This window comes from Thalassophryne amazonica, chromosome 14, assembly GCF_902500255.1.
Source record: "Thalassophryne amazonica chromosome 14, fThaAma1.1, whole genome shotgun sequence".
Classification (NCBI taxonomy): Eukaryota; Metazoa; Chordata; class Actinopteri; order Batrachoidiformes; family Batrachoididae; genus Thalassophryne; species Thalassophryne amazonica.
This window is the reverse complement of record NC_047116.1, coordinates 34,662,565-34,677,943: the sequence shown is the minus strand read 5'-3', so window position 1 is coordinate 34,677,943 and position 15,379 is coordinate 34,662,565. Positions and strand designations below refer to the sequence as shown.

The following is a 15,379-nucleotide window of genomic DNA, read 5'->3' as shown; positions in this document are numbered from 1 at the left end:
TTTTGGAGTAGGGAGATGAAAATTGGTACACGTGTGACTTGCATAGACGTACAAAAATTTTCTTGCACCATGGGTCTGCTCCAAACAGGAAGTCGGCCATTTTGAATTTTCTTGTCATTTTGGCGTGATTTCCACACGTTGTATTTGAACGAACTCCTCCTAGGGATTTTGTCCAATGCACTTCAAATTTCTTTAACAGCATCCACAGATGATACTAACCAAAAGTTATCAAAAGCTTTTCTCTGTGTTGAAGGGTGTGGCCGCTATGGTGCCGCCATTTTGACCCTTTGCCATGGAACATCAAGTCATGATAACTCCTTCATGCTTTGCCTGATTGACTTGAAACTTCATATGTATGATGACGGTTGGCCCCTGAACACACCCAGCCCCTCTGTTTGTACACTGAGCGCCCCCTAGTGGATGAACAATCAACATGTCATAACTCCTTGATGCATTGTGTGATTTGTTTAAAAATTTAACTGTGTGATGAGTGGTTACCCCTGCATGCACATGCCCACATGTGGTTACAAGGGCACCCACTGGCCTGGGTAAGCAGTCGCGCGGAACGAGGGCCCGTATATGACTGCTTGCAGTCCTAGTTTTATTTATAACCCTTTTGGGATAAATACATTTTATCCTACCTGCTGATTAGAGTTCATTCAGGTCAGTGATTCTGCCAAGCAGATGCTCAGAAGAAGTCGGGAATGGTCATTATTTTCCGGAGCTGTGTAGTTTTGCTGTGGTGGAAGCTGGATAAGGTTATAAATAGGAGAGTGTGGCTGTGCCATGTACTCACCACAGCTTCCCAGAGATGAATTAGTGGTGCTCTGAAAGGCAGCTAAGATGCTGAGAGCTGTTTTCTTTTTTTTTTTGTGTGTACAATGGTGACCAGAAAAGCTTCATACTATAAACTGAAGCGTGGGCCTGTGGACGGGATCTTGAATATTACTTTTTCTTACTTGACTGTGAGCTACAGGAACTTTTTCAGAACAGCTAGCGGGGTTCTCATGGATCCTTAAAAAGTCTTAAAAGGCATTGAATTTGTTAATCTGAAAATAAGGATTTAATTGGTATTAAAATGTCTTAAATCAGTCTTTCAAAAGTCTTAAATGAAAGTAATGGGAAGATTGATTTTATTAATCTTCTAACATTGCAATAAAAAAATATCAAAATAATGCCTATCTTTTATTTATCTAAATTCATAATTCAGTGAAAGCCTCTTGTATAGCAAAACCAACAAGTCTCGTTTGTTGCTGGAATGCAACAAACGTCTTGCTAGCTGAATGTGTAACTGAGAAGCTCGCGAGACGTAATGTCCATGATGACATAAAAATGTAAATTTATGGAAAATTTTCTTTTCAGAGAAGATTTTCTGGCCTGATTTAAACCAGTAACCATGTTCTGTGTTACAATTTAATATGTGGGCAAATTTGTCATTTATGTTTTTTTTTTATGGCCATTCTTTCTTTATTTTTGGTTATTGCAGTATTGGTCTTAAATTTCTACTCCAATAATTTATTTGACTTGCAGTTCTTTTTAATACTTCTCTCCTTTACTCACTTGGGTTCTTGAATACTGAAACTAGTGACATTGTTAATTTATCATGACGATGTCTCTGTCTAGCTGAACCAACACTGTCAGTCAAAATCATTCACTACAGCTGAACAAACCTCCAGTTTTTGTATTCCAAGAACAACTACAAACATTAAACAGAGCTCCCATGAAGGAACCCACGTGGACACGGGGAAGACATGCAAACTCCACACGGAAAGGACCAGGAGGGAAGGAATCCCAGGACCTTCTTGCTGTGAGGCAGGAGTGCTAAAACACGAAGCCACCGTGGTCCCAGGAAATCTATTTCAGACATTCAGTATATTTATTTATTTATTAATTAATTACACTTAGGAACAGTGTACGTGTGTAGTTGAAACAAAATCCCTTTTGCTCAACAGTAAAACTACTGTTGGATTTGCTAATGACTCAACTTATGTGTGAGGTAGTTCAGAATGCAATCAGTTGTTATTGAATTGTCACACTCCTGTAACTTGCAGCGATTAGCACATCCATACATGCACTATTAAGTGTTACTAAAGACACTGGGGTAACCAGACCTCATCATGCCGAGTATCTGTCACTGTTCATTAATACTGGGATAAAACGAAGGCCAACTGAAGTGTTTTCTGTGCTTTGGTTGGACCTTCACCAGACAGAAAGCTCACAGGTCTTTGCATCCACATCAACTCAGAAAGTTCCTCCCCACTCCTGCCGGTCTGTAGAAGCAGAGCACTTATGTCAGTTAAAAAAACCAAAAACAAATCCTGTTTTATTCCAAGCCAGAATGCTGCCAGTCTGCAGACACAGCAAGGGAGAAGTCTAGAAATAACTCCCATGAATGATTTACCCTCCTTTGCTCTTACGTTTGCCATGTATAATTTCACAGGACTACTAGTCGTTGTTTGCCCATCAGTGTGATGGTCTGTGCAGGTGTCAAATTGGAATTTAATGTGCTTAGGGAACCAACGCAGCTAACTGATCGTAGTCATCTGGTCAGCAGCTGGTCTGAGTCAATAGAGGCCTCCTGAGTTCCAGTTCCCAGCAGTCAGCACAGCAGCAAATCAAACCCACTCGCAGCATCTGCTGAATACTAATGCAGTTTCCTGGTGTATCTTCTGTGGGAGATTGGGAGTATAAGACAGTCTTCAACTGCAGTTTGTACTAAATACATATTGAATATATTTGAATTTGAATGGAACATTTGGGAATTCAATACTTTTTTTGCCAGTATATTTGTACTGCTGTGGAGAAAGTCAAGCAAATATGTCTGCCTTAGTACAAAAGCCAACATTTCTGTTATTGACAGAACCACAGAATAGCTTCCTGCTTCACATAAGGAAGTAATCTAATGGGTCTCAGAATGTTTTAAAAATGTATTTATTTTTTTAATCTCAGTACTCCCTGTACTACACTAACATTTACAAGCATGATAGATACTGTCATGATTCAATGGAAGCAGCCATGTCTTGGGTTATTTCTGCTTTTGTTTGCAGTAGGGTTGGTCAGTGTCTGCTTAATTAAAAAGTCATATCTGTGGTAAAACATCACGATGAATGATGAATCCAGAAGGGGTCATACTTTGTACATACTTTGGCCAGGGTTAAACTCTGTATGTGCTTTATTTCATGCTATATAAAAATGTCTACAAGTATAAATAATAATACATGAATTGCTACTCATTTATTTATTATTCCTCATTTATGGGTTAAATAACACTGTACTGAAAAAGTTGTTTTTCAGAATCATATGATACCATATTTTTTGTATGCCAGGTGATGGTAGGACATGTGGTGATACTCATCCCACAGTCTGGGATCCTGTAATAGTCATGAAGACTTTCAGACTGGTAAATTTTCTCTCCTTTGAGCTATCCAGTTCTGTTGTTAGAATCTTGCTCTGGCTTATTTGCACAAGTTAGAGGTTTTAAGTTGGTTATGTTTTCTAGTAACTTCGTATGGGAGAGGACTTCTGTTCTGTTGGAGAAGCTCTCCGTGTATTGATTTTCATTTATAAGGGCCTGTTAGAAATGAAGTACAGATTAATGACCTAACCACAATGTAATACGAGTATATTATATTGAATTACAATTTTTAAATTATTATTACACTCTTCTGAGAAATCTGTTCACCCAGTCTTGGGCTCTATTCTGGTATTATTTGCTCATGGAAATGAGCTTGTTCAGTTCATATTCCTCATCCATCTTCCCCTTGTTCTGCCTTTGAGCTCAGCTGGAAACTCCAGTGCAAGAAAAATGGAAGCTGAGCACCGAATACGCTGTGATAGATGATCCTGCTCATTGAAAGAGGAGAGAAAAATCACCTGAAGCCCAGCAGCGCTTAATGGCTACTCTTTCCTGAAGCAGTGGAAACCAATCTCACTAAAGTATTAGTAATATCTTTTATAAACGAAGGCTGTCCAACTCCAGAAAGTGCAAAACTTCTTCTACCAACAAACGGCTAAATTACCAAAGCTGCAGAGTGAAAAGCTTTGACCATAGCAGCATTTTAACACAGAAGGTGGCTGTTTTCTCTTGACACTTATTTCATATTCTTCTCTTGTTTATTATTGTCTCCGTTAGTTTCATTTAAAAAAATACATATTTTTTTAAATTTGTTTGTTGGGGGAAATACTGATAAATATTGATATTCATGAAAAGTGTTGAACTGGATCATTCTGGGCCAGTCTGAATTCCTTTAAATTTGGAAAAGAATATGGGCCAAGAGGTGGAGTCGAAGAGTTTTTAATATTGTAAGATGGAATGTTTTGTGAAGCCTATTGAAAATGTTTGGCCTTAAGAAGCTGTCACACTTGGTCTAGTGCAGAGTTTTCCTGAGCGTCACCTGTGTCCATAGAGGTAAGCGTGATGCTCGTCATAGATCAGCACAAATTGGGAAACATCTGTTGACACCCGTGCCAGTTTAGAAAAAAGTTTGGTCAGATTGGCCAGTCTTCTGCCCACATCAGCCAGCTCGTACTTGTGCCATGTGGCCCAGTGCAGGCTCAACGTAACTTTGTCCAGTTTTCAGGCAGAGGACATAAATTATCACCCAGCAGTGCAGGACCTGGTTAGTACTTGGATGGGAGACCTCTTTGGAACGCCATCAGCTGTGTTTGTTTCTCCAGGTTACACTGGAGTTGCGTCAGGAAGGGCATCCGACGTAAAACTTGTGCCAAATACCATTGCGGATCTGGCTGTATCCTCTTTGGTGACCCCAAACAAAAAACAGGAGCTGCTGAATGGACAACAACAGCAAGATATCAAAACTTGAGGACAGTGTACTTCAAGTTACGGCGGGCCTTTCCTATGCCATCGTGAACCGAGCACAGGTGGGACTGAGATGGCTGGGAGTCCACTGGACTCTAGAAAAGCAGTACTGTTGCAGAGTGGTGCACCTGCTCAGGAGGTCTCTGTGCCAAACACTGTAAGGCGGAAGCTTATTTGGGGAAATCAGCTCAAGTGCACAAAGTAGTGATTCCAACCATTATGGCACAAAACTGCATCAAGCTTGATGAGCTGTGAGAGTCATGTAAGAAAATTTTGAAGCAGATCTGCAAAAAAGGGGCGGAGTCAGGATAGTTACAATCGCCTTTTTCCTCATTCCAGGATGTTGTGCATTGGGCAAAGGTATGCACACTGTTTTCTTGAAACATTTTCCCAGAGTGTTTTAATGTCTAAATGCTTCACATTTTCCTTTTGCTGACTTTAATCTTTGTGTTTCACGTACTGTAAGTGGTTTTAAATGCAGCGGAATTGTTTCAAGGTTTTGAATTCTCTTAAAGGCGGAGTGAAACATTTTTGCCTGTGAGGGTCACATGTACACGACTGTGAGGGTGTTTCTACATGAAGCACAAGTTACTAGAGCAGATGGACCTGGATGAGGTAAACTGTGTAACATTCGTTGGAAGATACCATCGTTCTTTTCTCCTTTCACACATGTTGACCAGCACCTTAGCCTGACTACATTTGTACTGAAAAACCCAGTTTCAGGAAATTGGTTTGTAAATATTTATAAAGAATTAATGTTTTATTCACTCACATTGTTTTGTGTTGTGTTGATAAACATTTTAAACACTGTGCGTCAGTTAGCAGGCTTTTCACGATCTTATTTACAGTGCCTTTAAAAAGTGTGTGTGTGTGTGTATATATATATATGTGTATATACACACACACATCTGGGTTGTGGCATATTTTTTATTTTTAATGAAATTACTCAAAATACAACAATTCAGACTTTTAATATATATGTTTTTCATAGTACGAATGTGGTTGAATTGTGCATGAAGCAGGAATCGCATGCAATACGTGTAAATTTGTAGCTGCCTCCAGCGCCTCGTACACCTATTGCTACAACTATTTGCGCACATCAGCGGGTGAAAGACAGTGTGCCCTGTGAGAGCACATTGAACCCTCTCGCGGCAGGTGTTGTCCAAATTCCAGCTGACACACACGAACATTTAAAGGTGCACTGACATGAGCATGCCTTTGACTTAAGCACTAGCACGACCTGTGTCGTGCTGGAGAGTAAATCTATCTTTAACGGGTGCAGACGGGATGCAAGGGGGTGCCGGTGCATGCTATTGCCAGCAGAGAATTTTGAAATGTTCAAAAAATCTTTCACGTACAAATGTTGTGCTATGTGGTGCGATGTAATCTCCAACACGTCGTGCAGCTTGTCAAGTAGAGTGAAGAAGTGAACAGAGCGAGTAGTGACATCAACGGATTACATCAGAGTGCAGCTTCTCTGGAGAATTGTAACAAGACGTTAAATCTGTTGTAAACATACTTTAACAGGTGCACAAAAGAAGGAAAGAATGCAACTGTTTTATCAATCCATAACACTGTAAACATGACAAATAATTACCTTTTTAGACGGCTCAAAATGCTTTCTGTAGGTAGTTAGGTGTGCGAACGGTTCCAGCTGCAGCCTCCTCTGTGATTCAGGATGCGATTAGAGCGGTTTTCAATGGCCAGTTTGCAGAAAAAAATGATTAATTCGCCACAAAATAATTATTTTATATACGCAGCATGTGGCAGCCGGTAGAACAAAGAACGGCGTCCAGCTGGGAACACAGCGGGTGGGATCGTCATGACAACATTCGTGCTATTGCGTGAGTCACAGCTGATCACAGCACACTGACAGCTGGATGACGGCTCAGTGCACACATTACAAACACAGAAACCACCGCCAGGACAGGTATATAAATAATTACGACAATACATACATATGCAGTTACATAACAAATAACGAAAATGAATGACCACATAACACAGAGACACGTTGGTCTGGGTGCTGAACGGACAGGGGGTGGGGCGTGTGTCTGTTCACAGCGGCTGCTGTTGTGAACTGTGCTCCTGGACGTCCCAGCTAGAGAACACCAACCGTGGTTTGAAGGACATGAACTTACAACACTCCTCCATGAGGCACTTGTCTCTGCCTGCTGTCCTCGCATGGAAGTACATAAAAACATATATCGCTTTTGTGACAGGCTGGAGAGCGTGCACAGTGTGCACGATGATAGGCTGTTTGAGCTGGAATGGACCGTCAGTTTATGTGGACACGCAATCTGAATGTCACATCTGTCTGACAGGACATGCGTGTCTTGTGAGTGGTGCGCCGCAGGACCATATGACAAGCCAACAGTGTGACAAATACACCACTTTCAGTCATGTATTGGCAGAAATATGCCACAGCAAATGCCATTTGGTCAGTTATCGCTGCGTTTTTTTTTTCTTCTCTTTTTTAAAAAAAAAAAAAATGTTTATCTGCTTGTCGATTTTAGCCATTTCACGCTCCTGTTATAAGATAGTGATTGTAGTGCAGTGGTAAAGTTTCCGTCTGGTAATCAGAGCTTATAGGTTTGAATCCTTTGAGTGGCATTCATTTTTTATTTAACCGTGGGGTTCTGTATTGCATCCCCTTTTATGTATTTATATCAACCTAATGATATTCACTAATTATGCAGCTGATTACAAACCTGCTGCAGGTTCTGTAATCAATGTAGAGAAATGATCATTTTCCCAACAAACACCCTCAAAAACAACAGCCGCTCTGAAGGACAGATAAGGGAATCGTTAAGCAAAAATGTTCTTAACGATATTTGAAAAGAACCGGTTCTCGATACTTATCCCTAGCTAGATGTCACACTAGTCATACGTTTCAGGACAAAAACAAAGCTTCTATCCTTGGACACTCAAACCTGCCTCTTCCCACTCCACTTTCGGCAGAAGGAAGGGCAGTTAGAACCTTTTAACAGGTCTAAGTGGTCTCTGTGCAGGGAAAAAATCAGATATATGTGGATTCAGTCGGACCACGTGCTTGGTCAGAGGCATTTTTAGTCTCTAAATGTGATTTATTTAGTTATTTGGATGTACATCTAGAAAGTAGCAACCTTCCACTGTCTTCAAAATAAATTGAACTTCTGTGCAGTAATTTCTTGATAAATGTTGTAATATAAAGGCCCCGTCACATGGCACTTAAGAAGGGCAGTGGAGCCCAAACGAAACAAGAAATCTGGACTTTCGTTGATTTTTTTTTTTTGCATTGTTTAGCCTTCATGCAGTTTCGTTCCTGCAACTGGCGCTTCGTCAGGATTTTTAAACTGTCGAAAAATTTGAAGGAATGCTGCCAAAAACCTCAAGTCATCCTTATTTCATTTTACTGTAGTTAACGTTTTTTTTGTTTGCTTAGTTTTTGTAATGTTAGCGTTTAGTTTGACTTCTTTCAACCAGCTGAATGTTTTCATACAGTGCTGAAGCCGGTTTGTGAGTGCTGCCGCTGCATTCATGTACCATTGGAAATTACAGGTCAAACTCAGCCTGTTTGCTTGGATTTGTTTTTTTTTTTATCTGAGTGGGGGGTCAGCTTCACTGGGCTCAGACACCTTATATAGGCCAGAATTTTGAGTGGATACAATGAATTATTTTACCAAAAATAAAATGAAAACCATGCTCCTGCCACAAGCAACTGCTGAATTTGAAACAACGAAAAAGTGGTGTAATTTCCGACGGTACTTGAATGCAGCGGCAGCAGCAGCCATCGCCTCCTGCTTATGGTTATTATTTTTTATTAAATATAACAATATGAGTGTAGGAATGACAATCCAGCCCTTCTGTACATGTGGCAACAGGTAGATAATTCAGATGATTATATAAGAACTGTTCTGGAAGGCAGAATTCACGTTGTGGATCAGTGGCAGCTGGTGGAAATAACCGCACATGGGTTGTCGATGCGCGACGTTCACACGGACTAATCAATTTACTGCTCTAATATATTTAATCATCTCTACACTTATATTTATTCCCCCTTCTGATGGTTTTCTGTTATAAATCAATATACACTCAACAAAAATATAAACGCAACACTTTTGGTTTTGCTCCCATTTTGTATGAGATGAACTCAAAGATCTAAAACTTTTTCCACATAGACAATATCACCATTTCCCTCAAATATTGTTCACAAAGCAGTCTAAATCTGTGATAGTGAGCACTTCTCCTTTGCTGAGATAATCCATCCCACCTTACAGGTGTGCCATATCAAGATGCTGATTAGACACCATGATTAGTGCACAGGTGTGCCTTAGACTGCCCACAATAAAAGGCCACTCTGAAAGGTGCAGTTTTGTTTTATTGGGGGGGATACCAGTCAGTATCTGGTGTGACCACCATTTGCCTCATGCAGTGCAACACATCTCCTTCGCATAGAGTTGATCAGGTTGTCAATTGTGGCCTGTGGAATGTTGGTCCACTCCTCTTCAATGGCTGTGCGAAGTTGCTGGATATTGGCAGGAACTGGTACACGCTGTCGTATACGCCGGTCCAGAGCATCCCAAACATGCTCAATGGGTGACATGTCCGGTGAGTATGCCGGCCATGCAAGAACTGGGACATTTTCAGCTTCCAAGAATTGTGTACAGATCCTTGCAACATGGGGCCGTGCATTATCCTGCTGCAACATGAGGTGATGTTCTTGGATGTATGGCACAACAATGGGCCTCAGGATCTCGTCACGGTATCTCTGTGCATTCAAAATGCCATCAATAAATGCACCTGTGTTCTTCATCCATAACAGACGCCTGCCCATACCATAACCCCACCGCCACCATGGGCCACTCGATCCACAACATTGACATCAGAAAACCGCTCACCCACACGACGCCACACACGCTGTCTGCCATCTGCCCTGAACAGTGTGAACCGGGATTCATCCGTGAAGAGAACACCTCTCCAACGTGCCAAACACCAGCGAATGTGAGCATTTGCCCACTCAAGTCGGTTATGACGACGAACTGGAGTCAGGTCAAGACCCCGATGAGGACGACGAGCATGCAGATGAGCTTCCCTGAGATGGTTTCTGACAGTTTGTGCAGAAATTCTTTGGTTATGCAAACCGATTGTTTCAGCAGCTGTCCGAGTGGCTGGTCTCAGACGATCTTGGAGGTGAACATGCTGGATGTGGAGGTCCTGGGCTGGTGTGGTTACACGTGGTCTGCGGTTGTGAGGCTGGTTGGATGTACTGCCAAATTCTCTGAAATGCCTTTGAAGATGGCTTATGGTAGAGAAATGAATATTCAATACACGAGCAACAGCTCTGGTTGACATTGCTGCTGTCAGCATGCCAATTGCACGCTCCCTCAAATCTTGCGACATCTGTGGCATTGTGCTGTGTGATAAAACTGCACCTTTCAGAGTGGCCTTTTATTGTGGACAGTCTAAGGCACACCTGTGCACTAATCATGGTGTCTAATCAGCATGTTGATATGGCACACCTGTGAGGTGGGATGGATTATCTCAGCAAAGGAGAAGTGCTCACTATCACAGATTTAGACTGGTTTGTGAACAATATTTGAGGGAAATGGTGATATTGTGTATGTGGAAAAGGTTTTAGATCTTTGAGTTCATCTCATACAAAATGGGAAAATGTTGCGTTTATGTTTTTGTTGAGTGTATATTGCTTAGTAATATAATACTGTGATAAAGCAGCCACCATGGCACACTGTTTTTTTTTCTGATGATGGAGATGATTCCTCTGTTGTTCTGGACGAGCAGCCAGAGCAGGTGGATCCACTGACGTGTGCACTGATCAGTGGATCGGATCGTACGCTTCTGTTTGCAGCTTCTCCAGGACTCGGTGCTGCAGAGCTCTGTCCCAGCACCGAGTCCTGGAATGCAGAGCAGGATGCAGACACACAGTACTCCATCAGTGACTCCAGGCACGTTTTATTTAAAGTGTGGAGATCAACATTAGCTTCGGTTTCGTTTTGTTCCTCTTTTGTTCCTTTTGTGCCCCTGATTCACAGGCTATTCGGTGATGGGGAAAGTCAAAAGCTCATTCGTTCACCTTTTCTCGACGATTTGTGCCTTTTTTTTTCTTTTTTTTTACTTTTTTCCCTTTGTTCAGGAATCGTATGCTGTGTGACTGGGGCTTAAACAAGCAACAAAAAAACAAAACAAAAAAACTGTCTTGCTTCATTCTCTGCACAGAACAATATTAACCTACTAAATATTTACATTAAAAATAATTGTTGGCAACTGTGTTAATGTTTAAAATGTCAGGGCATTGTAAATATAAGAATTAAACCATAGTGTGCCATACTCTTTCATTATTGTGACATCTCCTGAGCAACCAGGGCCTTTTCATATTTTATTTAATTTAGATCATCTTGCAGAGAATTGTTTTTACTTGGGGAGCATTGTTTTTTTTCTATTGAAGCCTGAATTTCTTGGATTTGTTGATATTAAAATATTAATACGTGCAAGGCTGTGTGTGCTATTTATAATCACTTTTGATTTTGACTAATTTTTACTATGTGCAGGTTATGTGACAGAGTTTTTTTTGTTGTTGTTTTTCTTCTGGTTCTCTGACCTGACCATTAACCTTGACTAGAAGACATCAGTGTTTTTTTTTTCCTCTTCTTTTTTTTTTTTCTTTCCATCCAGTAGTCTTTATAAGGAGAAACCTCATTTTTGTTTCCTCCCCACCCTCACTGCCTTGTTGCAACACACCACTGCAGCACTTCACACAGCAGATATTTTGGGATTTTCTCATTAGTGGTTTTTCTGTCTCATAGCTGGTTGTTGGTATTGTATGAAACTGAGACCATTTTGTGGTTGTGGAATTGGGGTTGATGTTTGACTGGGAAAATGTTGTTGCAGAAAGTGAATGAGAATTCCCCCCTCCCCTCCCCCCAGCTACCTCAGCAACTGTTACTGAGGTGCCCCTGAGCAAAGAACATACAATAACTTTCTGACACAAAGCTGCTTGTGCAGTGAAATAACAACAAACTACCATATTTGTGCAGAGCATCTTGGAACATATGCACGCTCCAAAAATTCTGCAAACTTAAATCTTGTTTCTTTTTGTTCATAATTGCAGGTTTGTTTTAGGATTGCACAAATGTGACTTTTTCTTCTGCTGAGTTGTTTGATACCAAACCTCTGGGCCTTGGCTGATCTTTACAAGTTGGTAAAATAAAGTATTCAGGATCTTTCTGCTCTGCAAGAGAGGAGGCTGTTATAAACATGAGAAATGAGGCTTCTTTATGGAGCACGTTTATATCAAATTATAAGAATATAAGGTAGTATAATTATGCAGAGGAAATGCGAGCAGTTGGAAATTTGGGGAATTTCCCAGAGGACTGTCAGTTTATAATCTTGATTGCCTGCCTGTGTAGCAGATAAGGCAGTGTCACTATTGAAACTGAGCTGGCATATTGATTAGTTCATCTCGACTTCTTTACAGTACATATCCTCAGATTGGTAGTCTACTTCCAGAGTACTGCTGGAGTTTTTATGTTTTATTGTACACCTGTGCAGCGGTTCATGTAGGGGCCGTGTATGTCTGTGCGGGTATGAACAAAATGACTGGAAGAGGTTTGATCCAGTTTGCGGCCAACTCTGTGGAGTGATTGAGGGTCAACCAATGACAAAGTGATTTGATTTTCAGAAAGATTGTTAGAAAGTTAAGTTCAGAAATACCCCATAAAGTTGAACTGAAGAGGCTTCTGTCTTCTGTTGTGCCACAGTTAAAGAGAACCCAACAACAATCTGTAGCAATAAGAAATGCAGAATGAATGAATTAGTTTTAGAGGTGACATGCTTTATAAAATGTTTCCAAAAAGTTGATACAAGCTCAGTTCTCTTTGTCCTTGAAAACAGAAAGTTTTAAGATCTTACTCACCATTGTTTCTTTTTTGTTAATGTGGTTTGTCAGTTACTGAACTCACTCGATGAATGCTTTTATCATTATGCACATCTAATTAAGTTTGACATTTTTCTCTTTTTCAGAACTCAATGAATCTTCCTCCAGACAAAGCTCGACTGTTGCGGCAGTATGACAACGAGAAGAAGTGGGAGCTCATCTGTGATCAGGTGAGTGTTCATTAGTTATCCGAGTGACATAACTGATGTGCTCTTCTGCATACGTCCAACTTACCACAATGTTAACGTGTAATTGCCGTCACCTCAAGCAAAAGCAGTGCGTGTTAATGACCGACAGACTTCAACAATGACCAAAAGAATGTGTGCACACATGCATGAATATTGATCAGCAGCTACGCCCTTTATCAGCCAGCCAATCAGCCTGTCCTTTGCAGCTAAAGGGGCTTTCACAGTGGCGTATTCGTAGAGCTGCTCATTACAGCGTAGATGATACGCTGTAATGAGCAGCTCTCCGCCCACTTCACGTGGAGTTTTTTCTCAATACGTAGCAGTATGTTGAGGGCTACGCGCGTAGGACGGAAGAAATTAAACCTGTTTAATTTTCTTCGGCGTACAGCACAGCATGGAGCCTCCACGGGAGTCCATGCAGCGCCGTGGTACTGTCCGCTATTGTGAGCCCGCCCACGCTGCAATACGGACTGTGCGCTGGATGACTGTTTCAGTGTCGCATCATTTCATAAAACCTCTCTCTCTCTCACTCACTCACACACACACACACACACACACACACACACACACACACACACACACACACACACAGTGAGGGAGAGCGAGCATGCGCACGCAAGAGAGCGCTGTTATAAAGGGACTCAGATTCCTCTAAATAAAATCTTTCTCGCTCAGACAGAGAGAGAGAGAGATTTTAAATAGTCACAGCTGAGAGAGAGAGAGAGAGAGAGAGGTTTTATTCAGAGGAGTGAGTCTCCTTTTATAAAGGCGCTCTCTCGTGCACGCGCGCTCTCCCTCTCATAAACACCACTCGCTGCATGTCGGTGCGCTCCTCAAACGCCCTGATCGATCAGTCTGATCAAAGCTGAAAAGACCTGTGACTAAAATAAACTTGCACTCGCTGCATAAAAAAAAACCAATAATAATGTTAAATGACTCTGTTAAGCCGCACCATACCATGCAGTACAGAACAGAGCGCACTTCCACTGTGTGCACACGTGAACACACACACTCAGTGTCGCATCATTTCATAAAACCTCTTTCTCACTCACACACACACACACACACACACACACACACACACACACACACACACACACAGAGAGAGAGAGCGAGAGAGAGAAATCTGTTTTATTTCATTTTAAGCAGTATGATAGGGGAGAGAGACCGCTCACATGAACACACGTGAACACACACACTCATGATAAAATCCCACTGATTTTCAAGCGCAGCCATCTAGAGAGAACATAAAAAAAGGGGAAGTGGCTTTTTATAGCGGCAAACGAAACACGCGCTGTGCACACATAAACACGCAGCTATACGAACGGAATGAACACTCGAGGTACACGTGCACTCCAGGCGTACTAAAATAGCCACACACGCCGCAATACGAAATTCTACTAATAGAATGCACAACGGAAAAAACCGAGCACGCACGTATTTGGGGCGTATTTCAGTGACTCACAACGCTGCAATGAGCAGCTGTTCGAATACGCCACTGTGAAAGCCCCATAACAGTTGATTAGATTTACGTTGGTCAGCCTTTGTCTGGTAAAGCTCCTTTCACACTGGGGCTGCTTCCAGTTGCGTCGTGTGTCGTCATGACGATGCCGTGTGGAAGCAACCTAGTGCAGAGACAATGTATCTCAACACCACAACAGCGCGAGGGGCGAAAAGGACAAAGCAAATGGGATGCCAAAAATTAAACATGTTACTTTTTTTTTTGCGTCCTCTGCTCAACGCAGAAATTAAGTGGTTTCAGCGCAAGTCAGAGCAACAGGACGGTACTCAATGTGACTGGAAGCAACACACTCACAATACAACGTCACCCGACGCCAGTTTGATTCCTGCTGTGTTCCAATTGTTCCCGAAGTATAAATCACGCAGGATTGTTTTTATACCGTGTACACAATGCAGTAAAAACTACACGCTGAAAAAGAGCACAGAAAAAAAAATGCTGATTGCTGCTCCTCGCTCTTCTCTCACAAAAGTGTTTAAATAAAATCCTAAAAGTCCTGCCCCCAGACTGATTGCCGATACAAGGCATGTCCACATCATCCGATTCGTTCACCGCGCGCACGTGAACAGTTAAAGAAAAAAAAGAAGGCTACCGTGCTCTTTCACCTCTCCCCTCAAACTCTCTCATTGGTTAATAAGGACGTAAGTCCTGCTCACAGACTGATTGCCAGAGACAGGACATGTCCACATCCAGTAAAAAGTTTGGACATCTCCACATTTACTCACGGACAGTTCGTTGAGTGCACGCGCATCTCGCGGTCAAATGGAGGAAAGATAAACTATAACAGAATTCAGGGCGCAGACCTGCAGCTCAGCACAAGAACAAATATAAACTAGAAGAGAAATCAGAGTGCACAGTCTGGCTGCAGCCAAACTGTGTACTTTGATTTCTCTGTGCAGAGAACCTGCAGGCTGCGTTCT

At 41.7% G+C, this 15,379-nt stretch overlaps 1 protein-coding gene across 7 annotated transcripts in view; it reads left to right on the top strand.

The window, feature by feature from the left end:
* fmnl2a (formin-like 2a) overlaps positions 1-15,379 on the top strand; it is a 153,376-nt gene that overhangs the window by 46,016 nt on the left and 91,981 nt on the right. For all 7 annotated transcript variants that reach the window (XM_034185776.1, XM_034185773.1, XM_034185779.1 and 4 more), the window contains exon 2: positions 12,839-12,922. In XM_034185776.1, coding sequence (XP_034041667.1) covers positions 12,839-12,922 — 84 coding nt within the window. The remainder of the gene's footprint in view (positions 1-12,838; positions 12,923-15,379) is intronic.